Below are 23,876 nucleotides of genomic sequence, written 5' to 3' on the forward strand. Positions count from 1 at the left end.
TAAAAGGAAAATAACAACAAAGGCGGAGACATTCTTCGCACCATAATGACTAAAGGTCTGCTCCTGACGAGGGGCCATTAATACAAGCGTCATACATGAAAAAAAAAAAAAAAGCACTGGCTCCTGCCGCCAACAGGAGGAGGCAGTAGGCATCTGCCGAAACGATAATTACTCCCACTAGATCAGGTGGATGCTGTGAACCTATCGTTAAACCTAGCTGTGACCTCACTGAACGTTTCCCTTTCTATCTCACAACAAAAGGGGGCAGTCACAGCCTGTCCTCTAAAAACAACTCTTCACGCAAAACTACAGCACTTAATTACACACACACCCTTCACTCAAAATTCAAAATTATCATGGCGACTCCTACACCAACCTCGGAGTCCCTATCTGGGAAGGGGACCACAAATGTTCCCAGGTCGGACTGCTCTTCCGGTATTGACCGTAAGTGTCTTGACATCCCCCTAAACCTTACTTCATTAACTTCTGCAACATTCGCGGTGTTGCATCTAATTTTCAATCTGTTCAACACCATCTCTCTACTAAAACTCACCTTTTCATCATTGAAACACAGGTGTCTGAGGCAACCGACAGTATCCTCTTTTATGTTCCCTCTTACTTTCTCGATCCTCATTTTCAAACCAAATCTTGATGTTGTGTCTATGCACGCAACGATTTAACCTGCTGTCTTGAATCTTCCGAGTTTTCCACCATCTGGCTACAACTACAGAGTCACTCTCAAACTAAATTTATCTGTGCTGTATACCTCTCACTTAAACTCCTCTGACTATAAGAAATTCTTTAACTACTGAACTTCCAAAGCACATTCTGACCCCCTTCCCTTTTGCAGAGATTTCCATTCTTGGAGACTTCAACGTTCACCACCAGCTTTGGCTTTCCTCTCCCTTTGCTTCACCCTACTCGTACTTTTGACAGTCATGGAGATACGTTCAACATTCTTGACCTCTTCCTAACCTCTAATCCTTCTGCCTATGCTGTTACTCTATCTTTTCGGTTGGGCTCCTCCGATCACAATCCCATATCTGTATCTTGTCCTCTCACTCCACTCCCTCCTCAGACTCCCTCTGGCGTTTTGCCTCTGGTAGTTGGAGGGACCTGAAGAGGTATTTTGCTGATTTTCCTAGGAATGACTGCTGCTTCCATGTCAGAGACCCGTCTCTGTGTGCGAGCGCATGATAGTGTCTGGTATGGAGATATACATTCCTCTCTCTTTTCCTCGACTTAAACCTTCCAAACCTTCGTTTAACACAGCCAGTTCTCGTGGTATATATGATAGAGAAGTGGCCCACAAAAGGTACTTGAGCCTTGCATCACCAGAACCTCGTGCGTTTTATATCTCTGCCCGGAACCATGCCAAGTCTGTTCTCCAACTAGCCGAAAACTCATTCATTAATAGAAAGTGTCAAAATCTTTCAAGATCTAACTCCCCTCGTGACTTCTGGTACCTAGCCAAAAACATATCTAATAACTTTACTTCTTCTTTCCCTCTTTTATTTCAACCAGATGGCACCACTTCTATCCCATCTATCTCTAAAGCTGAACTCTTCGCTCAGACTTTTGCTAAAAACTATACTTTGGATGATTCAGAGCTTGTTCTTCTAAAATTTCTGATTGGGGCAAAGTAAACTTAGTATTGTTCAGTGCCTTAAAAACTCGATTCCTCCATTTCTCAATTCGACACAACCTACCAGACAACTATCTCCTTTTCTTCAATGACACTCAACTGTCCCCCTCTTCTACACTGATCATCCTTGGTCTGTCCTTTACCTCCAATTTAAACTGGAAACTTCACATCTCATCTCTAGTTAAAACAGCTTCTATGAAGTTAGGCGTTCTGAGACGTCTCCGCCAGTTTTCTCACCCTTCTAGCTGCTAACTCTGTACAGGGCCTTATCCGTCTATGTATGGAATACGCTTCTCAAGTCTGGGAGGATTCAACTCATATCGCTCTTCTGGACAGAATGGAATAAAAAGTTTTTCGTCTCATCAACTCCTCTCCTCTAACTGACTGTCTTTAGCCTCTTTCTCATCGCCGCAATGTTGCATCTTGTTAACTGCATGCCTCCCCTCCTACTGTTGCCTTGCACAAGACTTTTTTTTTTCCTCACTCCTGTTGTTTTCACTTCTCTAATGCAAGATTTGACCAGTATTCTCAGTCATTCATCCCTTTCTCTGGTAAACTCTGGAACTCCCTCCCTGTTTCTGTATTTCCACCGTCGCATGACTTGAACTCCTTCAAGAGGGAAGTTTCAAGACACTTATCCTATTCGGGGGCGCGCATCTCAATGGGCTTTTTTTTTTTTTTTATTGGATTATTTGTTGCCCTTGGCTTGTGTTCCTACTACATAAAAAAAATAAATAAATAAAATAAAATACATCCCATTGCCTTGTTAGTAACAACGTCAGGTTAGCAGGAACCGGGAAAAGAAAAACTGAGAGATGGCCTCAGATGATGACAACAGCATACGTAGTTAGGGAATGAAAGACACTGGGAAGTAAAGGGCGCTCACTCCTTACTTGAATGGAATCCACTTTAGGAAATTTTAATCACGTGTACACTTTCGGAGGTGGTGCTGCTGACGTCACTGGGTCTCGAGATGTCGCGATAGAAAACTTTATGGAATGAAATTGTTTCAGAAGTGTACCTAACTGTACCATATCATTTTTCAAGATTGTGAAATTTTCATGACAATCTCATGACATGGTAACTTAACTCATATAACTCATATAACAGCACCTGGGAAAACGAGTATGATATAATTTTATCTTACTTATTTTACGCCTCTGATATGTTGTGACAACCCTACTTCAGTTCATCTTTTACGTCATAGCAGGTTTTAACGTATAATGTAATCTGCATGACAGCCTCATGACATCAATAAATATTTTATCTTCACCCTTTAGAAAGTTTTAAAAACATAAATTTCCTTGTTTCTGGAATAAAGACTTGCAAATGGATACAGCATAACAGTCTGCCATACTGGTTAACACCATGCCGCGTTCTACGTCGATTCTGACTTCCTGGGGAGAGACCTGTCTTTCTCACGTAACCGCTAAGAAATGGCGTGCTAGCTATCCCTGACTCTTCGACCCTTCCACCCCGTAACATCAGTCCCACAGGTTTCTCATCACGCAGCAAGCGTGTGATCGAAGATGAGCTGACCTGTCTACTCTGTTGTCCTAGATCAAACTCTGCCACGGAGGTAAGAGTCGTGGTGGTGCGGATGGAGAATACAATTTTCTTCTTTCTTTCTTTCTTTCTTTCTTTCTTTCTTTCTTTCTTTCTTTCTTCCTTCCTTTCTTTTATTGTGTGGGGAAGTATTCCACGCCTTGCTGAGCATTTGCGCTGGAAAGAAAAAAATTCAAAATCCCAAATAACAATGACTGAACATAATTATAAGATGTGATGGTACAGACAACGCTGTGTGTGTGTGTGTGTTCACCTAGTTGTATAAACAGTATGAACAAAATGGTCATGTCTACGCATCAACTTTATTTATTTATTTATTTTTTTCCCCGTCTTAGAATTCTTTCAGTGGAGTAAAGAACATCCATAAACGTCTGCTGATAAGTAATGATATCAGACGCAAGTTATGTTGTGATGGTTGTTGTCGTTGTTCCAGCATGCACATGATGATGACGTAATAGCGATAAGTGATGTCTTTTCTGTCTATTAGATCGCTAACAGTGCTGCCCAAGTAGTCAGTCAACTAGTTATTATGCAGTCAGAGCGTTTTATCACTAACCAGTCAGGTGTGATGAGTTAATTAACCTTGCTTCCTTTCTTTACACACACACACACACACACACGCCTGCACACAGGTGGGCACGCTGCTGGATGAGACAGGGATTGAGGGCCACGTGCTGGACGGCTTCCCCAACGCGTGTCCTCTCATCCCGCTCAACACCATAGACTGGATATACCAGGTCCCGATGCTGGTGTTCCTGTCGCTCAACGTCCTCTTCTTGATGCGGATCATGTGGGTGAGTGGACGCAACACAGGCGTGGATGGACGAGTGTGTCTCAATTAGCCTCCCACCTCCACACGAAACTCTGAAACCTAATTGATATCATTCATTAGAAACCTTCTCCTCTTCCTCCTCCTCCTCCACCAATCCCCTCTTCAACACGGTGTGTCCCCTAATATCACATGATACAAATCGCAGGAGGGAATTAGCAGGAAGTGGTTTACAGCAGCCTAATTTGTATATAAAGAACACATATATGTGCACACACACACACACACACACACACACACACACACACACACACACACGAGAGAGAGAGAGAGAGAGAGAGAGAGAGAGAGAGAGAGAGAGAGAGAGAGAGAGAGAGAGAGAGAGAGAGAGAGAGGACTGTTAAATAAACAAATAGAAAGAAAAACGGGACAGATACAGATAAACGGAAGACGCCACAACAAAAAAAGAAATCCCGATAAACAAAATGAAAGCCTGGTTGCGTGTTTGCCGTGTCTGACACTGTGCAGTCCTCTGTTACATATCAACAGTGTATCGAATTGGTCTCTCTCTCTCTCTCTCTCTCTCTCTCTCTCTCTCTCTCTCTCTCTCTCTCTCTCTCTCTCTCTCTCTCTCTCTCTCTCTCTCTCTCTCAGTATAGATATGATATATTTGCCAGTCTAAGCTGTAGTATTTGTATAAAAAAAAAAAAAATCAGATAGCATGAACGAAATGTGCAGCTAAACGCCGCAATTGAAAACAAGCTGAAATGGGACCGAGCTGTACGGACATGCTACCGCCACAGTGATGAATACTGATGACTGGTGTGTTACCATTCTTTGCCAGTCACATTGTCATTGATGTTAGTCAATGGCCGATATTGTAGTAATAAAAACAGTGATAAAAGTCTGTAATAAGGAAGCAAATAATGATAGTGATATTTCTGACACTGAAATTGTCGACAGAGGCAACAATATATTTTGTAACTGATGAGTATTATGGATTCACTGGTTCAATATAATGATAAATTTCATAGATATTAGGTGACTTTAGGGAATGAACCCGTCTGTTCTCCATTTCACTCGTGCAAAACTTCCTCCTGTCTTACCAGTTAGAGAATACCTGTTGAAATGGATACTTCTCATTGTAAGGCGATGTAAACGAATGATTGTGCGAAGTATCTGTGATGGCGAACAGCTGATAGCAATGGTGTGTGTTGTGCGTGGTGGAGGTCTGTTCTGCCTCAAAAATGTGTCGCCTCGACTCCTCAACGTTATGCGAATATTAAGGTTAGATCAAGCTTACACTGTGAGCAACGATGAAATCTTCAAGAGAAAACAAAAGAAAATAGTTTCTTCAGACACAATAAGCCGTTTGTATAATAATTTAGCATTTTTCAATAGTTTTCAATCGAAATATATATCTGGGTTAAGCGGTTTATCATCAAATGTAAAAGTAATTAATACGGAATCACTAACACAGTGGTGTGTCTAACGTAGCAGAAATCTTCAAATGATTGATGAATGAATTGGCTCGAGACGTTTAACTTCTTGAGTAAACTTTAAACAAGTAGTTACAAATTTATGTAATTTCCCAAAGCCATGATTTATGAATAAATAATTTGATATAGTCAACCTCCATGTCTTTAGATGTGAAATTTTCATTGTCTCGTCGTCCATGAACTATATTTGATTATAACTTGAATTTGGTGTTGTTTTTTTTTGTTTTTGTTGTTGTTGTTGTTGCTGTTGTTAGTGATGATGTTGTTGTCGTTGTTGTTGTTGTTGTTGTTGTTGTTGCTGTTGCTGTTGTTGTGGTTATTGTTATTATTAAGTTTCAAATGAAATATTTCATACCCTAAATGAACACTTCTAGTTTTCTTAATCTTTCGGAGCAGAATTTGTTTTCCAAGAAGGAATCAACAGTGCACTTCTGAGTCTGCATTTTTAGATTGCACGATGAAAAAGCAACACTTATTAGATATATTGCATAAAGTAAAGGTCTTGCTACATTTTTATGAAAAGATAGTGATAATTACTATAATAATAACAATAATAATAGTAATAATAATAATAATAATAATAATAATAATAATAATAATAATAATAATTATTATTATTATTATTATTATTATTATTATTTGGAAATATGGAGTAGCAATAAAAGTAAAATATAAGTGAGATAATAAACAATAATGATGACCAATTGATCGGAGAAAAGCGAAAACAAGATATGTTTCTCAGTTAAGTAACATAAGGTTGAGACGTATTCCCTGATGTACAGTTGCGCTGATCATGTAAGTAAAGAAGAGAGAGACAGAGAGAGAGAGAGAGAGAGAGAGAGAGAGAGAGAGAGAGAGGAAGAGGAGGAGGGCAAACACAACTGGACACGCTGTGTGTGTGTACTCGTAGATTGTCATCCCAACGGGATGGCTTGGGCCTTAAGCGTGGAAGGCGGCCCAGAAAAACAGCTGAGACTGGTCGTACAAACTTCTTTTTTTTTTTTTTTTTTTTTGTGAGTTTGCGTCATCGTGGGAGTGGGTATGACCGCACCAGATCTACTAATGTGGTGTAAGGTGTAAGTTGCAGGATGTTTGGTGCTGTACCCAGGTGTTTGTCGAAGTACTCTCCTGTCTTGGCACACTCCCCAATGTAGTGGATGAGGGGTGATGTGCAGGCAGTGTTGCAGTGCTGGCAGGCTTCTTGGGACTCTTTTAGCTCGTTGGAACATTTTGTAGCCCAATTTAAGTCTGTACAGGCTTGTTCTTGTTCTTCGGTCGATTCGGTTTGGAAATGGACTGCTGTTCTGGGAAGTCCGGAGATACCGGAGATAACAGTTTGCACTCGGAGACCCTTCACTGGCCCATTTCCTTAGATCGGTCTTCGCTGCTTGGCGTGCCGCAGCTTTGATGACGTTTTTTAAGGCTTGGTAAGCTAGGTGGTACATGGGCGGTGACAGTAGGAAGGCAAAGCCTCCTCAGCCTAAGGCGTTCCTTACAGCAATGACAGCCTCCTCATTGTGCTGCGACTCTCATGCTTCGCGAATGTGCTGCGAATGCGTTGCGAATGTGCTGTCACTCCACTGTGAATGCGCTGCAAATGCAGTGCGACTCATCGATGGAGTATATAATATAGGAGACGCTAATAAAGCTTTTCATGTTTGTGTGAGATCTTGTGAGCTCGCCATCAGGATGCTTCGTGGTGTGGAAAAGTAGTCGAAACACGAACAGATAAATTATAGAAAAATGTCTGATTTACAAATTCACTCAATACAGAGAGAGAGAGAGAGAGAGAGAGAGAGAGAGAGAGAGAGAGAGAGAGAGAGAGAGAGAGAGATGCATAATCATCTTTGCAAGGAAGTATCAATCCATTGCTATCCATCGCTATTAAAAGGGTGTGAAGGGCATATAGAGGAGGTTGCTACTATGGCGAATCAGCTGCGACAACACTACGAACTTGCTGCAACACCACTGCGAATCCGTTGCGACAGCGGCGATAGCGCTGCAACAGTGTTGCGACACCGCTGCAAACGTGCTGCGTCAGCGTTGTGACAGTGCTGCGACTCTGCTGCGAATGTGCTGCGACTCCCAGCCATGGCTACTCCGCTGCGATTGTTTTAAACAGTCGAAAACATTCGCTGTCGTCTGGTGAACGCGCTGCGACTCAGCCCACTCTGGCGACTCTGCTGCGAGTCCGTTGCAAAGGAGTGGCAACTCCGCTACGAACGCGTGGTAACTCCGCTGCGAACGATTCACAGCGGAGTCGCAACGCGTACGCCATCCAAATTTGACAGTGTGTTAATAGGCCTTTATTTTTGCAGGGGCAGGCAGTCGACCCCTTTTTCCTTAGCTGAGGAAGAGGCACCTTTAATTTTGTTTTTCGTGAATAATGGAAAGGAGACTGAGCCGTTTGTGTCCACGGAGTACCGGGATCAAAATAGTTTCCAGTTCCTTGAAAAGAAATTAGACCACTTGGACCAGGGACGTCAGCTGGAGATGTTAGCTCGATTGGGAAGGTACTCATCGGCCTTCAGTAGTGTCCCGGGGAGAACTGCTCTTTTAGAGCATGACATTGATGTGGGAGATGCTGTCCCAGGGAAATAGCCTCCTTAACGAATGAATCATCATAACCACCAGCTGTTGCAGGAGGAACTGAAATATATGCTGGATCACGGTCTTATTTAACGTACATACAGTGCGTGGAGCTCGCCTGTTACCCAACAGCCTAAGCCTGATAGACATGTCAGGTTCTGCATAGACCTCCGAAAGATGAATTCTTAGTTTAAAGTAGACACTTATCCCCTTCTTCGTATAGATGACTCAGTAGAAAGAATTGGGGAGGCCACTTTCCTTACGAAAATTCACCTTTTTCCAAAATTTCACATCAACTCAAAGGAATTATTCAGTTATTGAACAGGAGCTTTTTGCCATAATTCTGGCCCTGCAACATTTTCAAGTATACCTGCTTATGGCCCTAAAGTAACTTTTTTTTTTTATGACCACAGCAATTCCTACACAGTTTTAAATCTGAGAATATTGAAGCATCTGTAACCACACAAAATTTCATAGGTTATGTAACTTACGAAATTTTCTTATTTAGGAGGGAGCATGTTACGAGTTGCGCTTTAGAGCCTAAAAGTAGAGAGAGAGAGAGAGAGAGAGAGAGAGAGAGAGAGAGAGAGATTATTCATGTCTGTTCTACGTTTTTATAATACCGCGCGCTACTCACCCAGTCTCATTCCCCTTAAAATTTTATCCACTTCCCCTCAGTCCCGAAAACAGTATTTCATAAGTAATAAAGTAGAAAAGTTGCCCTCCCTTATAAAACAGTTAGTTAGATTCCACCCACTTCCCCAAATAAGTTCACAGTGATTTTTATAATTTAGCCTCCATTTTAAACTAACCATAAGTGCCAGGCCAGTCACCCCTTCCATCCCCCTCCCCCTCCATACCCTGTACTCTCTCTTTTATGGGAAAACCCTGCCCCTTCCTTGTCTTTCCTTTCCCTACCGACGCGTTTTCCACGCTTCAGTGGTAACCTGAGAGTATTGAGAGTAGGACGTGCTTGATAGCTGGTAGTGTGAAAGTGTATTTATGGGCATAAATTAAGGTAGTATTCAGGGGAATGCTAGTCATACACCTCACAAGTTAATTATTACATTGGCCCTACGGTGGCATTATTTGTACTGCTCACTTTGTTTTTAAGGCAAGTGTATACGCCTTTGGGGCGTATACACACCCATCAGTGTGGATTTGAGCCTGTCCTCTGGGTGAGTGGAGACCAGTTGGGTTCAGGTTTGGGCTAGAGTGTATAATAACCTGCAAGGCAGTGCGTGGTTAGGGCTAGAGTGTATAATAACCTGCAAGGCAGTGCGTGGTTAGCCTGTGGGAGGTGGCCTTCAGGTTATTATACCCTCATTCTGTGGAGTCTTTACTGACTGAGCCCTCAAACATGTGGCCTGGCGAGTCCCTTTGCAGCTTGTGAGATAGGTCGGCGTTGTGCGTACTCCCTTCCCTGTACTTGGTAAAATAGGGTGACGACCTATGGGGCTTTATAGCTTTTAACGACCACTGGCTTACCTGGGTTTTTGTTTGTGCCTCACAGTAGGCTACAAGAAAAGTACCTTACAGAGAAGCTGACCCAAGGTAATGGCAGCTGTGAGAGGGACTAGATCTTGGTCATAACAATATATATATATATATATATATATATATATATATATATATATATATATATATATATATATATATATATATATATATATATATATATATATATATATATATATATATATATATATATATATATATTTTTTTTTTTTTTTTTTTTTTTTTTTTTTTCTTTTATGTAGATAGAAGACTGTGTCAACGTTTTCTTCAGAGGAAATGAGAAGAAATGAGCTCAATAATATTAAGGCAACATCGAGTACTGGTGTCCAAACGATGCTTCACTTATTCATGGCAACACTTTATTTAGGAACAAAGACACACTTTTATACACTATATGACTTTTATGACCTTTAGGTTTTCTCTCCTCATCAGAGATATTTTTTTTTTTTTTTATGTAGGAAGGACACTGGCCAAGGGCAACAAAAATCTAATAAAAATAATGCCCACTGAAATGCCAGTCCCATAAAAGGGTCAAAGCAGTGGTCAATAATTGGTGGATAAGTGTCTTGAAACCTCCCTCTTGAAGGAATTCAAGTCATAGGAAGGTGGAAATACAGAAGAAGGCAGGGAGTTCCAGAGTTTACCAGAGAAAGGGATGAATGATTGAGAATACTGGTTAACTCTTGTGTTAGAGAGGTGGACAGAATAGGGGTGAGAGAAAGAAGAAAGTCTTGTGCAGCGAGGCCGCGGAAGGAGGGGAGGCATGCAGTTAGCAAGATCAGAAGAGCAGTTGGCATGAAAATAGCGGTAGAAGACAGCTAGATATGCAACATTGCGGCGGTGAAAGAGGGGCTGAAGACAGTCAGTTAGAGGAGAGGAGTTGATGAGACGAAAAGCTTCTGATTCCACCCTGTCTAGAAGAGCAGTATGAGTGGAACCCCCCCCAGACATGTGAAGCATACTCCATACATGGACGGATAAGGCCCTTGTACAGAGTTAGCAGCTGGGGGGGGTGAGAAAAACTGGCGGAGACGTCTCAGAACACCTAACTTCATAGAAGCTGTTTTAGCTAGAGATGAGATGTGAAGTTTCCAGTTCAGATTATAAGTAAAGGACAGACCGAGGATGTTCAGTGTAGAAGAGGGGGACAGTTGAGTGTCATTGAAGAAGAGGGGATAGTTGTCTGGAAGATTGTGTCGAGTTGATAGATGGAGGAATTGAGTTTTTGAGGCATTGAACAATACCAAGTTTGCTCTGCCCCAATCAGAAATTTTAGAAAGATCAGAAGTCAGGCGTTATGTGGCTTCCCTGCGTGATATGTTTACCTCCTGAAGGGTTGGACGTCTATGAAAAGACGTGGAAAAGTGCAGGGTGGTATCATCAGCATAGGAGTGGATAGGACAAGAAGTTTGGTTTAGAAGATCATTAATGAATAATAAGAAGAGAGTGGGTGACAGGACAGAACCCTGAGGAACACCACTGTTAATAGATTTAGGAGAAGAACAGTGACCGTCTACCACAGCAGCAATAGAACGGTCAGAAAGGAAACTTGAGATGAAGTTACAGAGAGAAGGATAGAAACCGTAGGAGGGTAGTTTGAAAATCAAAGCTTTGTGCCAGACTCTATCAAAGGCTTTTGATATGTCCAAGGCAACAGCAAAAGTTTCACCAAAATCTCTAAAAGATGATGACCAAGACTCAGTAAGGAAAGCCAGAAGATCACCAGTAGAGCGGCCTTGACGGAACCCATACTGGCGATCAGATAGAAGGTTGTGAAGTGATAGATGTTTAAGAATCTTCCTGTTGAGGATAGATTCAAAAACTTTAGATAAGCAGGAAATTAAAGCAATAGGACGGTAGTTTGAGGGATTAGAGTGGTCACCCTTTTTAGGAACAGGTTGAATGTAGGCAAACTTCCAGCAAGAAGGAAAGGTAGATGTTGACAGACAGAGCTGAAAGAGTTTGACTAGGCAAGGTGCAAGCACGGAGGCACAGTTTCGGAGAACAATAGGAGGGACCCCATCAGGTCCATAAGCCTTCCGAGGGTGTAGACCAGCGAGGGCATGGAAAACATCATTACGAAGAATTTTAATACGTGGCATGAAGTAGTCAGAGGGTGGAGGAGAGGGAGGAACAAGCCCAGAATCGTCCAAGGTAGAGTTTTTAGCAAAGGTTTGAGCAAAGAGTTCAGCTTTAGAAATAGATGTGATAGCAGTGGTGCCATCTGGTTGAAGTAGAGGAGGGAAAGAAGAAGAAGCAAAGTTATTGTAGCCGCACCGGCTGGGCATCAATTGGCTCTCAGGTGATCTGTTTTACTGATCACACCCATCATCGTAGGGTCGAGGAAAGGCAGTTCTCCCTGACACGTTTATTGATGAGGTAGGCATGACCGTAAGAACTGTGAACAAGTTCTCGGTCTCAATTTCTTACAAAATAACATTATACATTGATATTAAACACTTTCAACATATTACAATATTCATTAACAATACATGCAATTGGGAGCCGCCGTGGTACAGTGGCACCGCGCGCGCTTTGGGGGCCAAGTGGTCATCAGGCGCATGGGTTCGAATCCTGGCTACGGTCCGAGGGTAGGAAGGGCATCCACTCGGGGTAACGGTTCCCAAATGCCAAATCCAAAAGTCCTTCATCAGGAGGCACCGTCTCAGCCCTAACTGACTAGGGAAAACTAGACGTAAAAAAAAAAAAAAAAAAAAAAAAAAAAAAATTAACAATACATGCAATTAACTTGGCACTATGACAATCAGTTTTAACTACAAAATTAAAGTATTTACCTCGGTCACCATCCTGCCCGTCTTTGTCTGAGCGCGACTTGGCCGTGAGTGATGCCCACAGGCGACTAGCAGGTTAACCCCACACTACTAACAAGTGAGCATCGGCTTCGGTGCTTAATATAGCATTAAATACTGATACTCACACATATTACACGTTTTCATGCAAATAGAAAACTATTGAACATTTCACTTATATAAGCCGAGGAATAATCACATGAGGTACATACGCTTTACATACAGTAACAGTTATTGGAGATATTTTTGGCTAGATGCCAGAAATCACGAGGGGAGTTAGATCTTGAAAGGTTTTGACATTTTCTGTTAATGAAGGAGTTTTTGGCTAGTTGGAGAACAGACTTGGCATGGTTCCGGGCAGAAATATAAAGTGCATGAGATTCTGGTGATGGAAGGCTTAAGTACCTTTTGTGGACCACCTCTCTATCATGTATAGCACGAGAACAAGCTGTGTTAAACCAAGGTTTAGAAGGTTTAGGACGAGAAAAAGAGTGAGGAATGTACGCCTGCATGCCAGACACTATCACCTCTGTTATGCGCTCAACACACAAAGACGGGTCTCTGGCACGGAGGCAGTAGTGATTCCAAGGAAAATCAGCAAAATACCTCCTCAGGTCCCCCCAACTAGCAGAGGCAAAACGCCAGAGGCACCTTCGCTTAGGGGGATCCTGAGGAGGGATTGGAGTGATAGGACAAGATAAAGATATGATGTAAAATTGATGTCAAATTGATGTTACATGTAAAACGTCTTTATACTCCTGCGGCTGGATCTGAGTATATATAAACAACTTGGTAGTCAGAGCACAATAAAATCTACCATTCTGAAATATCGGATAAGTTTTCAGAGGAAGGAACAGAACAGTGAGGTTGATAATGATACCGTCAGACATCTTGTATACGAGATGATTTTAGGAAAAATGTTCTCTCGCTTGAAAATTGCTCCAATCTTTCAATATAGTAAGATGTAGTGTTTTGGCTGCCAACATACGCATATTGATGTCAAATGATGTCCAGCCGCCGAAATATGAAGGAGCTCGAGTCTCGACTCCAACAGGATTTCATTATTTTTTTTTTTATTTATTTATTTTTTTTGTAACTAGCATCTTAAAGTTGCCATTTTGTGGCGGTATAATGCGCTCAAGTGAGGGCATATGAAAGTCATACGTGTTCCTTCTGAAGCCTCGTATGACGCGTGCCTCAACGCTAACTAAACACAAGATAAACAACTGTTTATCAGAAGTTTCTCTCTCTCTCTCTCTCTCTCTCTCTCTCTCTCTCTCTCTCTCTCTCTCTCTCTCTCTCTCTCTCTCTCTCTCTCTCTCTCTCTCTCTCTCTCTCTCTCTCTCTCTCTCTCTCTCTCTCTCTCTCTCTCTCTCTCTCTCTCTCTCTCTCTCTCTCTCTCTCTCTCTCTCTCTCTCTCTCTCTCTCTCTCTCTCTCTCTCTCTCTCTCTCTCTCTCTCTCACACACACACACACACACACACACACACACACACACACACACACACACACACACACACTTTACTATCAGTAGTGCACTAATAACGTAGATCTTGTTATAGAAATATAAACTCACATGCCTCCTGTTATTTGTTCTTCTCTGGACTAAGTTCTCCCTCCTCCCAGGTGCTCATCACAAAGCTTCGTTCAGCCAATACAGTGGAGACGCAGCGCTATCGAAAGGCGACCAAGGCTCTAGTGGTGCTTATCCCTCTGTTGGGCCTTACCTACATTCTCTTCATCGCCCTCCCTCGGGAAATGGAGAGTATACGGGCCCTTCTACTTTCCACGCAGGTCAGCCATACACACGCTTGTTTATCTTACCTCTCACCTACCTATGTTCATCTCATACGTAGATCATTACTTTAGCCTCTCCCAATGCACACTTGCCTCTTTCAGTCTCCTACATGTAGCTCTCCTTTAACCGTCTTTGCCTTTCTCCTACACCTGGATTATGCACCTTGTACATCTCTCATTTTCTCCCTTTTCCTCTTTTTTATTCTTTATGAGACTGTTCTGTCTATCCGTCCGTGTCGGTCTATGCTTATATACTTGACATGTATCGATCTGTCAGTCCGTCTTCCTGTCAGTATTTCTCTATTTGCATATCCATTTTTTTATTTTTTTATTTTTTTTTACTATTTTTTGTCTGTCTTACTCAATATGTCTGTCTGATCGTTTATATATACATATATATATATATATATATATATATATATATATATATATATATATATATATATATATATATATATATATATATATATATATATATATATATATATATATATTTTTTTTTTTTTTTTTTTTTTTTTTTTTTTTTTTTTTTCTAACCTGTAAAGTTTTCAAGCTGTATTTTTCTGTCTTTTTATATGCTCATGTTTTAATATTTTCTCTCTCTCTCTCTCTCTCTCTCTCTCTCTCTCTCTCTCTCTCTCTCTCTCTCTCTCTCTCTCTCTCTCTCTCTTTTATATATAGCATATCGATATTCACGACTCGGCGATCATTTCCCAATTCCAACCGTCCTCATTCCAAGCTGATCACCAGATTTTCACTATCCAAACCACACTCAACACACCCCACAAGCCCCTCCCGACTTACTTCTTCATCTCTTCACAAATGCCAACCCTCCGTCAGCTCTGTATGATGTGCCTTCCTTCCTCCCACTCCAACGCCGCATGCAGGGGTTTTGGGTGGCACTTTTCTATTGCTTCCTGAACAACGAGGTGCAGAACAGCGTCCGTCATCACCTGGAGCGATGGAAAGCTTCGAGAGGACTGGTGGATCAGAGATCGTCTTCAGTCAGGCACAGAAGAGAGTTGTCACCTCTGCCAGGGACGAGATACTTAAGGTGTGTAAGACAGATGTATGGAATAGTGAGTTTGTGTGTGTTTCTCAGTACCTACAAAGTAACAAACGTAGTGTTAGTATATTACTGAGAGTGTGTCACACATGATTAGGAGGGAATATCAAAAAATGAATCTAAATATTATGGTATGTATCTGCTTACGAGTGTGTGTGAGTTTGTGCTTAAAAGTACCAACGTAGCAAAATGTTTTCTCAAGGTACCATGTTCAGATCCCTGGAAGCCTCAACTCACATGTTTTTTCTTCATTACGCCGAATGCTCAAAATGTCATGTATCTGCGTGGGATAACGTGAATATTCACGTGAAAACTATTAAAAATTTTATAGTCCTATAGGCAATTGTATAATGTAATCATCGACTACCATCCGTTGGTCAAATGGACACTATCTAAGTGAAACTTTATTGTCCCATTAAAATTTTGCTTTGCAACAGTAATTGTTTCTCTCTCTCTCTCTCTCTCTCTCTCTCTCTCTCTCTCTCTCTCTCTCTCTCTCTCTCTCTCTCTCTCTCTCTCTCTCTCTCTCTCTCTCTCTCTCTCTCTCTCTCTCTCGCCAGGACAGCATCAGACACAAAGCACATGTACTATATATACAATGGAGACCAATGTTGCCTACTGATATGGACGTATAGTAATGAATGAATGTCTCTTTTTTTTTTTTTTACTCATTTATTCTTATTTGTTTATATATATATATATATATATATATATATATATATATATATATATATATATATATATATATATATATATATATATATATATATATATATATTACCTCGTAAGATCCTTTATTTATTTTTTTTATTTATTTATTTTTTTTTTTTTCTTCATGATAGTGCAGCACCAGTGTGACTTATTGGACCTGGGGACGTATTAATTAATATTCTCAGAGTTTGTCTCAGCCTTCTGCTTAGATTTGTGCTTATCTCTTAAGCGGTCTTAAAGTTGTGCTGAGACGAACTCTTAAGTCCCAGTATGAAAAGGTGAAAGAGCAAGAAGAGTAAAATCATATACTTCTCAATTTTGAGTTAATAATGCAATCTTAAATAACAAAAAATGATAATTTGTCATCGATTTTGTAAGGATATGAGCGCATAAATTTGCGTTTATTAATAACCAAATTAGGTCCAGCGCAAGGCGCGTATATTTCGTCCCGAAGTTTACGTCTTTGAGCCAGCGTTGCCCCGCCACTCCCACTCTACGGCGCCTCCTTTCCTGTCTTTTTTCTTTAGTATGGAGATGATGACCCCTAAGGCCGAAAAAGCCAATAGAGGAAATCCAGCTGGACCAACGGCGAGACTTCCCTTTCTTTCTTTCTTTATTAGGAGTTAGGTGAGGGAAGAAGAGATTTGACAGGAGAAGAAAAGTGAGAATCATGAAGGAAAGTAGAAGAGACTTCCCTACCTCGTCCAATCAGTATATAAGTAAAGACGTAGCCTGAAGGGCTTCACTCATTCAGCAGCACAAAAAAGCTACAAGAGGCTCTTTTTTTTTTTTTTTTATGTAGGAGGGACATCGGCCGAGGGCAACAAAAATCCAGTAAAAAAAAAAAAAGAGGCCCGCTGAGATCCCAATACCCGAACAGGGCCCAAAGCAGTAATAAAAATTTGAAGGATAACTGTCTTGAAACTTCCCTCTTGAAGGAGTTTAAGTCATAGGAGGGTGGAAATACAGAAACAGGCAAGGAGTTCCAGAGTTTACCGGAGAAAAGGATGAATGACTAAGAATACTGGCTAACTCTTGCATTAGAGAGGTGGACAGAATTGGGGTGAGAGGAAGAAGAAAAGTCTTGTGGCGCGAGGTCGCAGGAGAGGAGGCATGCAGTTAATAAGATCAGAAGAGAAGTTAACATGAAAATAGCAGTAGAAGATAGCAAGAGATGCAACATTGGGGCGATGAGAAAGAGGCTGAAAACAGTCAGTTACAGAAGAGGAGTTGATGAAACGAAATGCTTTTGACTCCACCCTGTCTAGAAGAGCGGTATGAGTGGAACCCTCCCAGACATGTAAAGCATACTCCATACATGGACGAATAATGCCCCTGTACAGAGTTAACAGCTGAAAAAGGGAGAAATTGGCGGGAACGTCTTAGATCGCCTAACGTCATAGAAGCTGTTTTAACTAGAGATGAAATTTAAAGTTTACAGTTAAGATTATAAATAAAGGGCAGACCGAGGATGTTCAGTGTAGAAGAGCGGACAGTAGAGTGTCATTGAATAAGACGGGAGGGTTGTGTTGAGTTAATAGATGGAGGAATTGAGTTTTTGAGGCATTGAACAATACTAAGTAAAATTATAAATTTTAGAGAGAGCAGAAGTCAGGCGTTTTGCTTACTTCCTGAAGGGTTGGACGTCTAAGAAAAGACGTGGGAAAGTTCAGGGTGGTATCATCAGCGTGGGAGTTGATAGGATAAGAAGTATGGTTAAGAAGATCGTTGATGAATAATAGGAAGAGAGTGGGTGACAGGACAGAACCTTGAGGAACACCACAGTTAATAAATTTAGAAGAACAGTGACCGTCTACCAGAACAACAATAGAACGGTCAGAAAGAAAACTTGAGATGAAGTTACAGAGAGAAAGATAGAAGCTATATGAGGGTAGTTTGGAAATCAAAACTTTGTGCCAGATTTTATAACAGCTTTTGATATGTATAAGGCAACAGCAAAAGTTTAACGAAAATCTCTAAAAGAGGATGACCAAAAATCGGTAAGGAAAACCCGAAGATCACCAGTAGAGCCGTCGTGACTGAACCCATACTAGTGATCAGATAGAAGGTTGTAAGGTGATAGATGTTTAAGAATCTTCCTGTTAAAGAAAGATTCAAAAACTTTAGAGAGGCAGAAAATAGGATGGTAGTTTAAACCTTACAAACCAAGGTTTGTAAGGTTTAGGTCGAGAAAAAGTGAGGAATCTATGCCTCAATGCCAGACACTATCAACTCTATTATGCGCTCGGCACACAGCGACGGGTCTCAAACACAGAAGCAGTAGTCGTTCCAAGGAAAATCAGCAAAATACCTCCTTAGATCCCCCCAACTAACAGAGGCAAAACGCCAGTGGCACCTCTGCTTAGGGGGATCCTGAGGAGGGAATGGAGCTATAGGACAAGATACAGATATGAGAAGATAGTGTTACAGCATAAGCAGAAGGATTAGAGATTAGGAAAAAGTCAAGAAAGTTGGGCGTATCTCCAAGACGTTCAGGAAGGATGTTGCTGGTCAGGTCAGGTTGCTGGTCAGGTCTTAGAGGATAGTAAAGCTAAAAGCTAGTTCACCAGGATGGTCAGTGAAGGGAGAGAAAAGCCGAAGCTGGTGGTGAACATTGAAGTCTCCAAGAATGGAGATCCGCAAAAGGGAAGAGGATCAGAATGCTCCACTTTGGAAGTTAAGTAGTCAAAGAATTTCTTATAGTCAGAGGAGTTAGGTGAAAGGTATACTGCACAGGTAAATTTAGTTTGAGAGTGACTCTATAGTCGTAGCCAGATGGTGGAAAACTTGGAAGATAAAATAGCATGGGCACGAGAGCAGGTTAAGTCGTTGCGCACATAGACGCAACATGCAGCTCTGGATTGAAAATGAGGATAAAGAAAATAGGAGGGAACAGAAAAGGGGCTACAGTCAGTTGGCTCAGACACCTGTGTTTCAGTGAGGAAAAGAGGATGAGGTTTAGTAGATAAGAGGTGGTGTTCTACGGACTGAAAATTAGATCTAAGACCGCGAATGTTGCAGAAGTTAATGAAGAAAAAGTTAAGGGCGGTGCCAAGATACTTGGGTCGATACTAGAAGAGGAATCTGACCCGGAGACATTTGTGGTTGCTTCCCCAGATGAGGACTCTGAGGCTGGTGTAGGAGCTGCCATTATATATATATATATATATATATATATATATATATATATATATATATATATATATATATATATATATATATATATATATATATATATATATATATATATATATATATATATATATATATATATATATATATATATATTTTTTTTTTTTTTTTTTTTTTTTTTTTTTTTTTTTTTCATTTTGAGTGAAGGGTGCTTGTGGTTTTATATGAAGGAAGAGAATTGCCTTCAGAGGACAGGTTGTGACTGCTCCCTTGTGTTGTGAGACACAAAGGGAAACGTTCAATTACGTCAAAGCTGGGTTTAATGATAGGTTCTCAGCACCCCCTGATCCAGTGCTTTAGACCTCATTGGGAGTAATTATCGTTTTAGCAGGTGCCTACTGCCTCCTCCTACTAAAAAAGGTAACTGAGACACTCCAACAACAGGACACATGAAGGCTCATTGCTGCTGAGCTGCATTTCCCATTGGCTCAATAACAATAATTATTACTTAAATTACTAGCGTCAGTGCATCACTCCTTCCTGTGGGGCTCTTCAAGGCACCAAATATATCACAAATAACACTCCTGCAGTTTTATTCTATATATGTCCACCAGTTCAGAGTCACTCAGGTCATCGAAAACATTTTTATGGGGCTGATAATTCTTGAGGTGACAGGCTCGGGCTCGACGGTCGGCCATCTCTGTTTAGTTAACTTAATGTTAAGCAGACTCCGGACCTGTCTTAAATTAAAGACCTAGACTAAGCACAACGTGGGGAGCTCAGCACAGCTCTAAGTTTAAGAGTTGGTCTGAGTCAAACTTCTATAATCAAGAATCTTAATATAGCCCCTGCCTCCTTGATATCATTGGCATTGATTTCAGTTTGCTTTTTAATAGTTTTTTTTTTTTTTTCAAGGTTAGATACAGAAGCCTTTTAGCAACTCTTGACCGTGTAAACAAGATCGGTTGCACTTAAAACCTCACATGAAAAAACAAAATCTTGTGCTGCAAGATGTACTCGGTAAACAACAAATTTGACTGCATAGAGGCTTTTCTTCTGTTTTGACTTCGTTGATAATGTCTTCAGGGAAGGAAAATCAAAATACCTCCAGAACTAAATTGATCACTATTTCATCATAAGGCTTCAGATCCCATGTATCAGAGGGTTATACCATCAGAGGCTGTTTATTCCTGTGAATCTTAGCTTCAGCGATGAAACCATCGGCATATTTATTTGCTTTCCAAACGTCATCTTCAGTGGCTAAAAATACGAAAAAAAAAAAAAAAATATATATATATATATATATATATATATATATATATATATATATATATATATATATATATATATATATATATATATATATATATATATATATATATATATATATATATATATATATATATATATATATATATATAAACATTAAAATAATCGTAAAAAGTTAGGAAGCAACGATAAAACAAAATATAAATAAAACATGAATAAAAATTAATTAATGAATTAAATAAGATGTCATATGATATAAGGACGAACAGCTGACTTCGTATTTAGTTTGGATAACTTATCTATTTACTTTATTTTTTTCACGTACTGATATTTTCATTACTTTTACTTTCTTCTATTATATATATATATATATATATATATATATATATATATATATATATATATATATATATATATATATATATATATATATATATATATATATATGGATTTATCGGAATTGAGTAAAGAAAAGTTAATGAATGGTAAGAATCATTCAAGAGCGCGTTGACGTGAAGTTATTACAGACTCGCCCCGTAGTAGCACTAACACCAGGGTTGGCATTAAAAAAAAAAAAAAAAAAAAAGCGTTTTCTTTTTTTTTTTTACATATCAAAATTTAGTTCTATATCATATTGATAATTAAGGTCTATATATGTAAATATACGTAAAAAATGTAAAAAGTAGTCGTCTGACCCGTTCATCTCCTGTAAAGCACAAGTTAACACAGGTTTTGTCCAACCAGACCAACCTGTATCAAAATGACCTAAACAAGTGTGTGTTCTTCATTAATAGTGTCAAAATCTTTCAAGATCTAACTCCACTTGTAATTTCTGGCACCTAGCCAAAAACTTCTCCAATAACTTTGCTTCTTCATCTTTCCTTCCTTTATTTCAACCTGTTGGCACCACTGCCACCACATCTATCTCTAAAGCTGAACTCTTCACTCAAACCTTTACTGAAAACATTGGATGATTCAGGGCTTGTTCCTCCCTCTCCACCCTGTGGCTACTTCATGACTATCAAAATCCTCCGCAATGATGTTTTCCATGCCCTCGCTAGTCTTAACCCTCAGAAACCTTACGAACCTAATGGGGCCCTTCCCATTGTTCTCCAAAACTGTGCCTCTGTGCTTGCACTTTGCCTAGTGAAATTCTTTCAACTCTGTCTAGCAATATTAACCTTTCCTTCTTGCTGGAAGTCTGCCTAAATTCATCCTGTTCTTAAAAAGTGTGACCATTCTAATCCCTCAAACTATATATCTATCCTCAACGGGATTCTTAAACATTTATTATTTCACAACCTTTTACCTGATCCCCAGTATGGATTCCGTCGAGGCCGCTCTGCTGGTGATCTTATGGCTTTCCTTTTGGTCATCCTCTTTAAGGAATTTTGGTGAAATTTTTGCCGTTGGCTTAGATATACCAAAAGCTTTTAATAGAGTTTGGCAGAAAGCTTTCATTTCCAAACTACCCTCCTACGGCTTCTATCCTTCTCCCTGTAACTTAATCTCAAGCTTCCTTTCTGACCGTTCTACTGTTGCTGTAGTAGACAGTCAATGTTTTTCTTCTAAATCTATTAACAGTGGTGTTCCTCAGGGTTCTGTCCTGTCACCCACTGTCTTCCTATTATTCATCAATGATCTCCTAAACCAAACTTCTTGTCCTATCCACTCCTACGCTGATGATACCACCCTTTATTTTTCCACGTCTTTTCTTAAACGTCCAACCCTTCAGGAAGTAAGCAGAACACCTGACTTCTGATCTCTCTAAAATTTCTAAATGGGGCAGAGCAAACTTGGTATTGTTCAATGCCTTAAAAACTCAATTTCTCCATCTATCAACTCGACACAACCCTCCCCTCTTATTCAGCGACACTTTACTGTCCCCCTCTTCTACAGTGAACATACTCAGTCTGCCCTTTACTTATAATCTAAACTAGAAACCCCACATCTCATCCCCAGCTTCTATACAGTAAGGAGTTCTGAGTTGTCTCCACCAGTTTTTCTCATCCCACCTCCCCTTCTGTACAGGGATCTTATCCCTTATGGAGGGGGGGAGGGTTCCACTCCTTTTTTTTTTTTACCGTTCTTTTGGACAGGATGGAAACAAAAGCTTTTCGTGTTATCAACTCTACTCTAACTGACTGTTTTCAGCCTTTCTCATCGCCGCAATGTTGCATCTCTTGCTATCTTTTACTGTTATTTTCATGCCAGCTACTCTTCTGATCTTGTTAACTGTATGAGTAGTATTGCCAGAAGATATCCTTCTATGTCCATGCTGCATAAAAGACTCACTTTCTACAAAGATAAGAACTTTAAACACGCGTTATACTCTTGTGCATAGACACAAACGCACATTAGGTAGTTTCAGGGGCGCCATCAACGTTGGTGACTCCTTTTGCTGAAGTTTTAAACATTGTCATTTGAAGTACCTGTTTTGTCGATACTGGAAAAAAGTCACCGTTTTACAATTAGTTCTGAATATAACAACGAGACAAGACTAGATATAGTTGGAACACGAATACCCAGAATAAAGGATTATATTTTCGGGCATTTTGCACTATTTATATTATCTACTTTGAAGCGAATGTAGCTCGTGGTGGTGTGGCCAAGATATATTTTCTTACATGTGAATACTTACTTGTTTATTTTAGGTTTACTACTGTTAGTTCCACACATGAATTCTTTAATGGAAGGGTAGTTGATTATGAGATACGTGATTGTAATAAATCAATAATGATAACGCGATGACTACGTAAACAGTAATTATCTCTCTCTCTCTCTCTCTCTCTCTCTCTCTCTCTCTCTCTCTCTCTCTCTCTCTCTCTCTCTCTCTCTCTCTCTCTCTCTCTCTCTCTCTTAGACGGATGTTCGGTGGCAAAAGAGAGTCGGTGTGCTCGGAGGTGACAACCATGTCAACAGTGGTCACCACGCACCATTCTCTCACCACCACAACGCTGCCGCTGCCGCCCAGACGACCCAGCGAGGCTGAGGTCACCGCCATTGTCAGGGATTCGTTCATGTAGGTCTCCCATTCCTGACAGAGCACTCTCAACCCAGGACATCGTCAACACCAAAGGCATCAATAATTCAATCATTAGCGGAGACAATACCCAAGCCTCCAGTCATCCAGCCATCAGTGCAGCATTCAACAGTAATACCTTCGATGTCTTTGCGCCTTTGTACAACCATTAGTGAAGATAAGAAAGTTATCAAGTGTTTTGGTCTGGTGCGGACAGGCTTACATGTTTTGGAAAAAATATATACGACTAGTGACGGACATGAGGAAGTAATACTAACTGGCTTTATATAGCGTATAAATTGATACTTTGTTACTTAATCTTTTTAAAATTATATTTGAGTTTTATCTATCTTTTATATTCGTAAATTGTCCTTACCCCAAGGAGAAAATATTTGCATTCTGTATATTTCAAATGTTCCCAAGTGAAAAACTATAGTTACTGGTGTCATTTTCTTCTAAGCTTCACGTTAACAAAAGCTTCAT

General features: G+C 40.2%; 1 protein-coding gene across 4 annotated transcripts in view; it reads left to right on the forward strand.

Moving 5' to 3' along the window:
* The window catches only part of LOC135099760 (diuretic hormone receptor-like), a 251,589-nt gene that overhangs the window by 222,993 nt on the left and 4,720 nt on the right, over positions 1–23,876 (forward strand). For 2 of the 4 annotated variants that reach the window (XM_064002268.1, XM_064002267.1), the window contains 4 exons: positions 3,844–4,005; positions 14,023–14,190; positions 15,081–15,247; positions 23,235–23,876. The exon at positions 23,235–23,876 is cut by the window's right edge and continues 1,180 nt beyond it. In XM_064002268.1, coding sequence (XP_063858338.1) covers positions 3,844–4,005; positions 14,023–14,190; positions 15,081–15,247; positions 23,235–23,397 — 660 coding nt within the window. In that variant the 3' untranslated portion in view covers positions 23,398–23,876. The remainder of the gene's footprint in view (positions 1–3,843; positions 4,006–14,022; positions 14,191–15,080; positions 15,248–23,234) is intronic. The other 2 variants (XM_064002269.1, XM_064002270.1) reach the window with 2 other exon arrangements.

Source organism: Scylla paramamosain, chromosome 4 (assembly GCF_035594125.1).
Source record: "Scylla paramamosain isolate STU-SP2022 chromosome 4, ASM3559412v1, whole genome shotgun sequence".
NCBI lineage: Eukaryota > Metazoa > Arthropoda > Malacostraca > Decapoda > Portunidae > Scylla > Scylla paramamosain.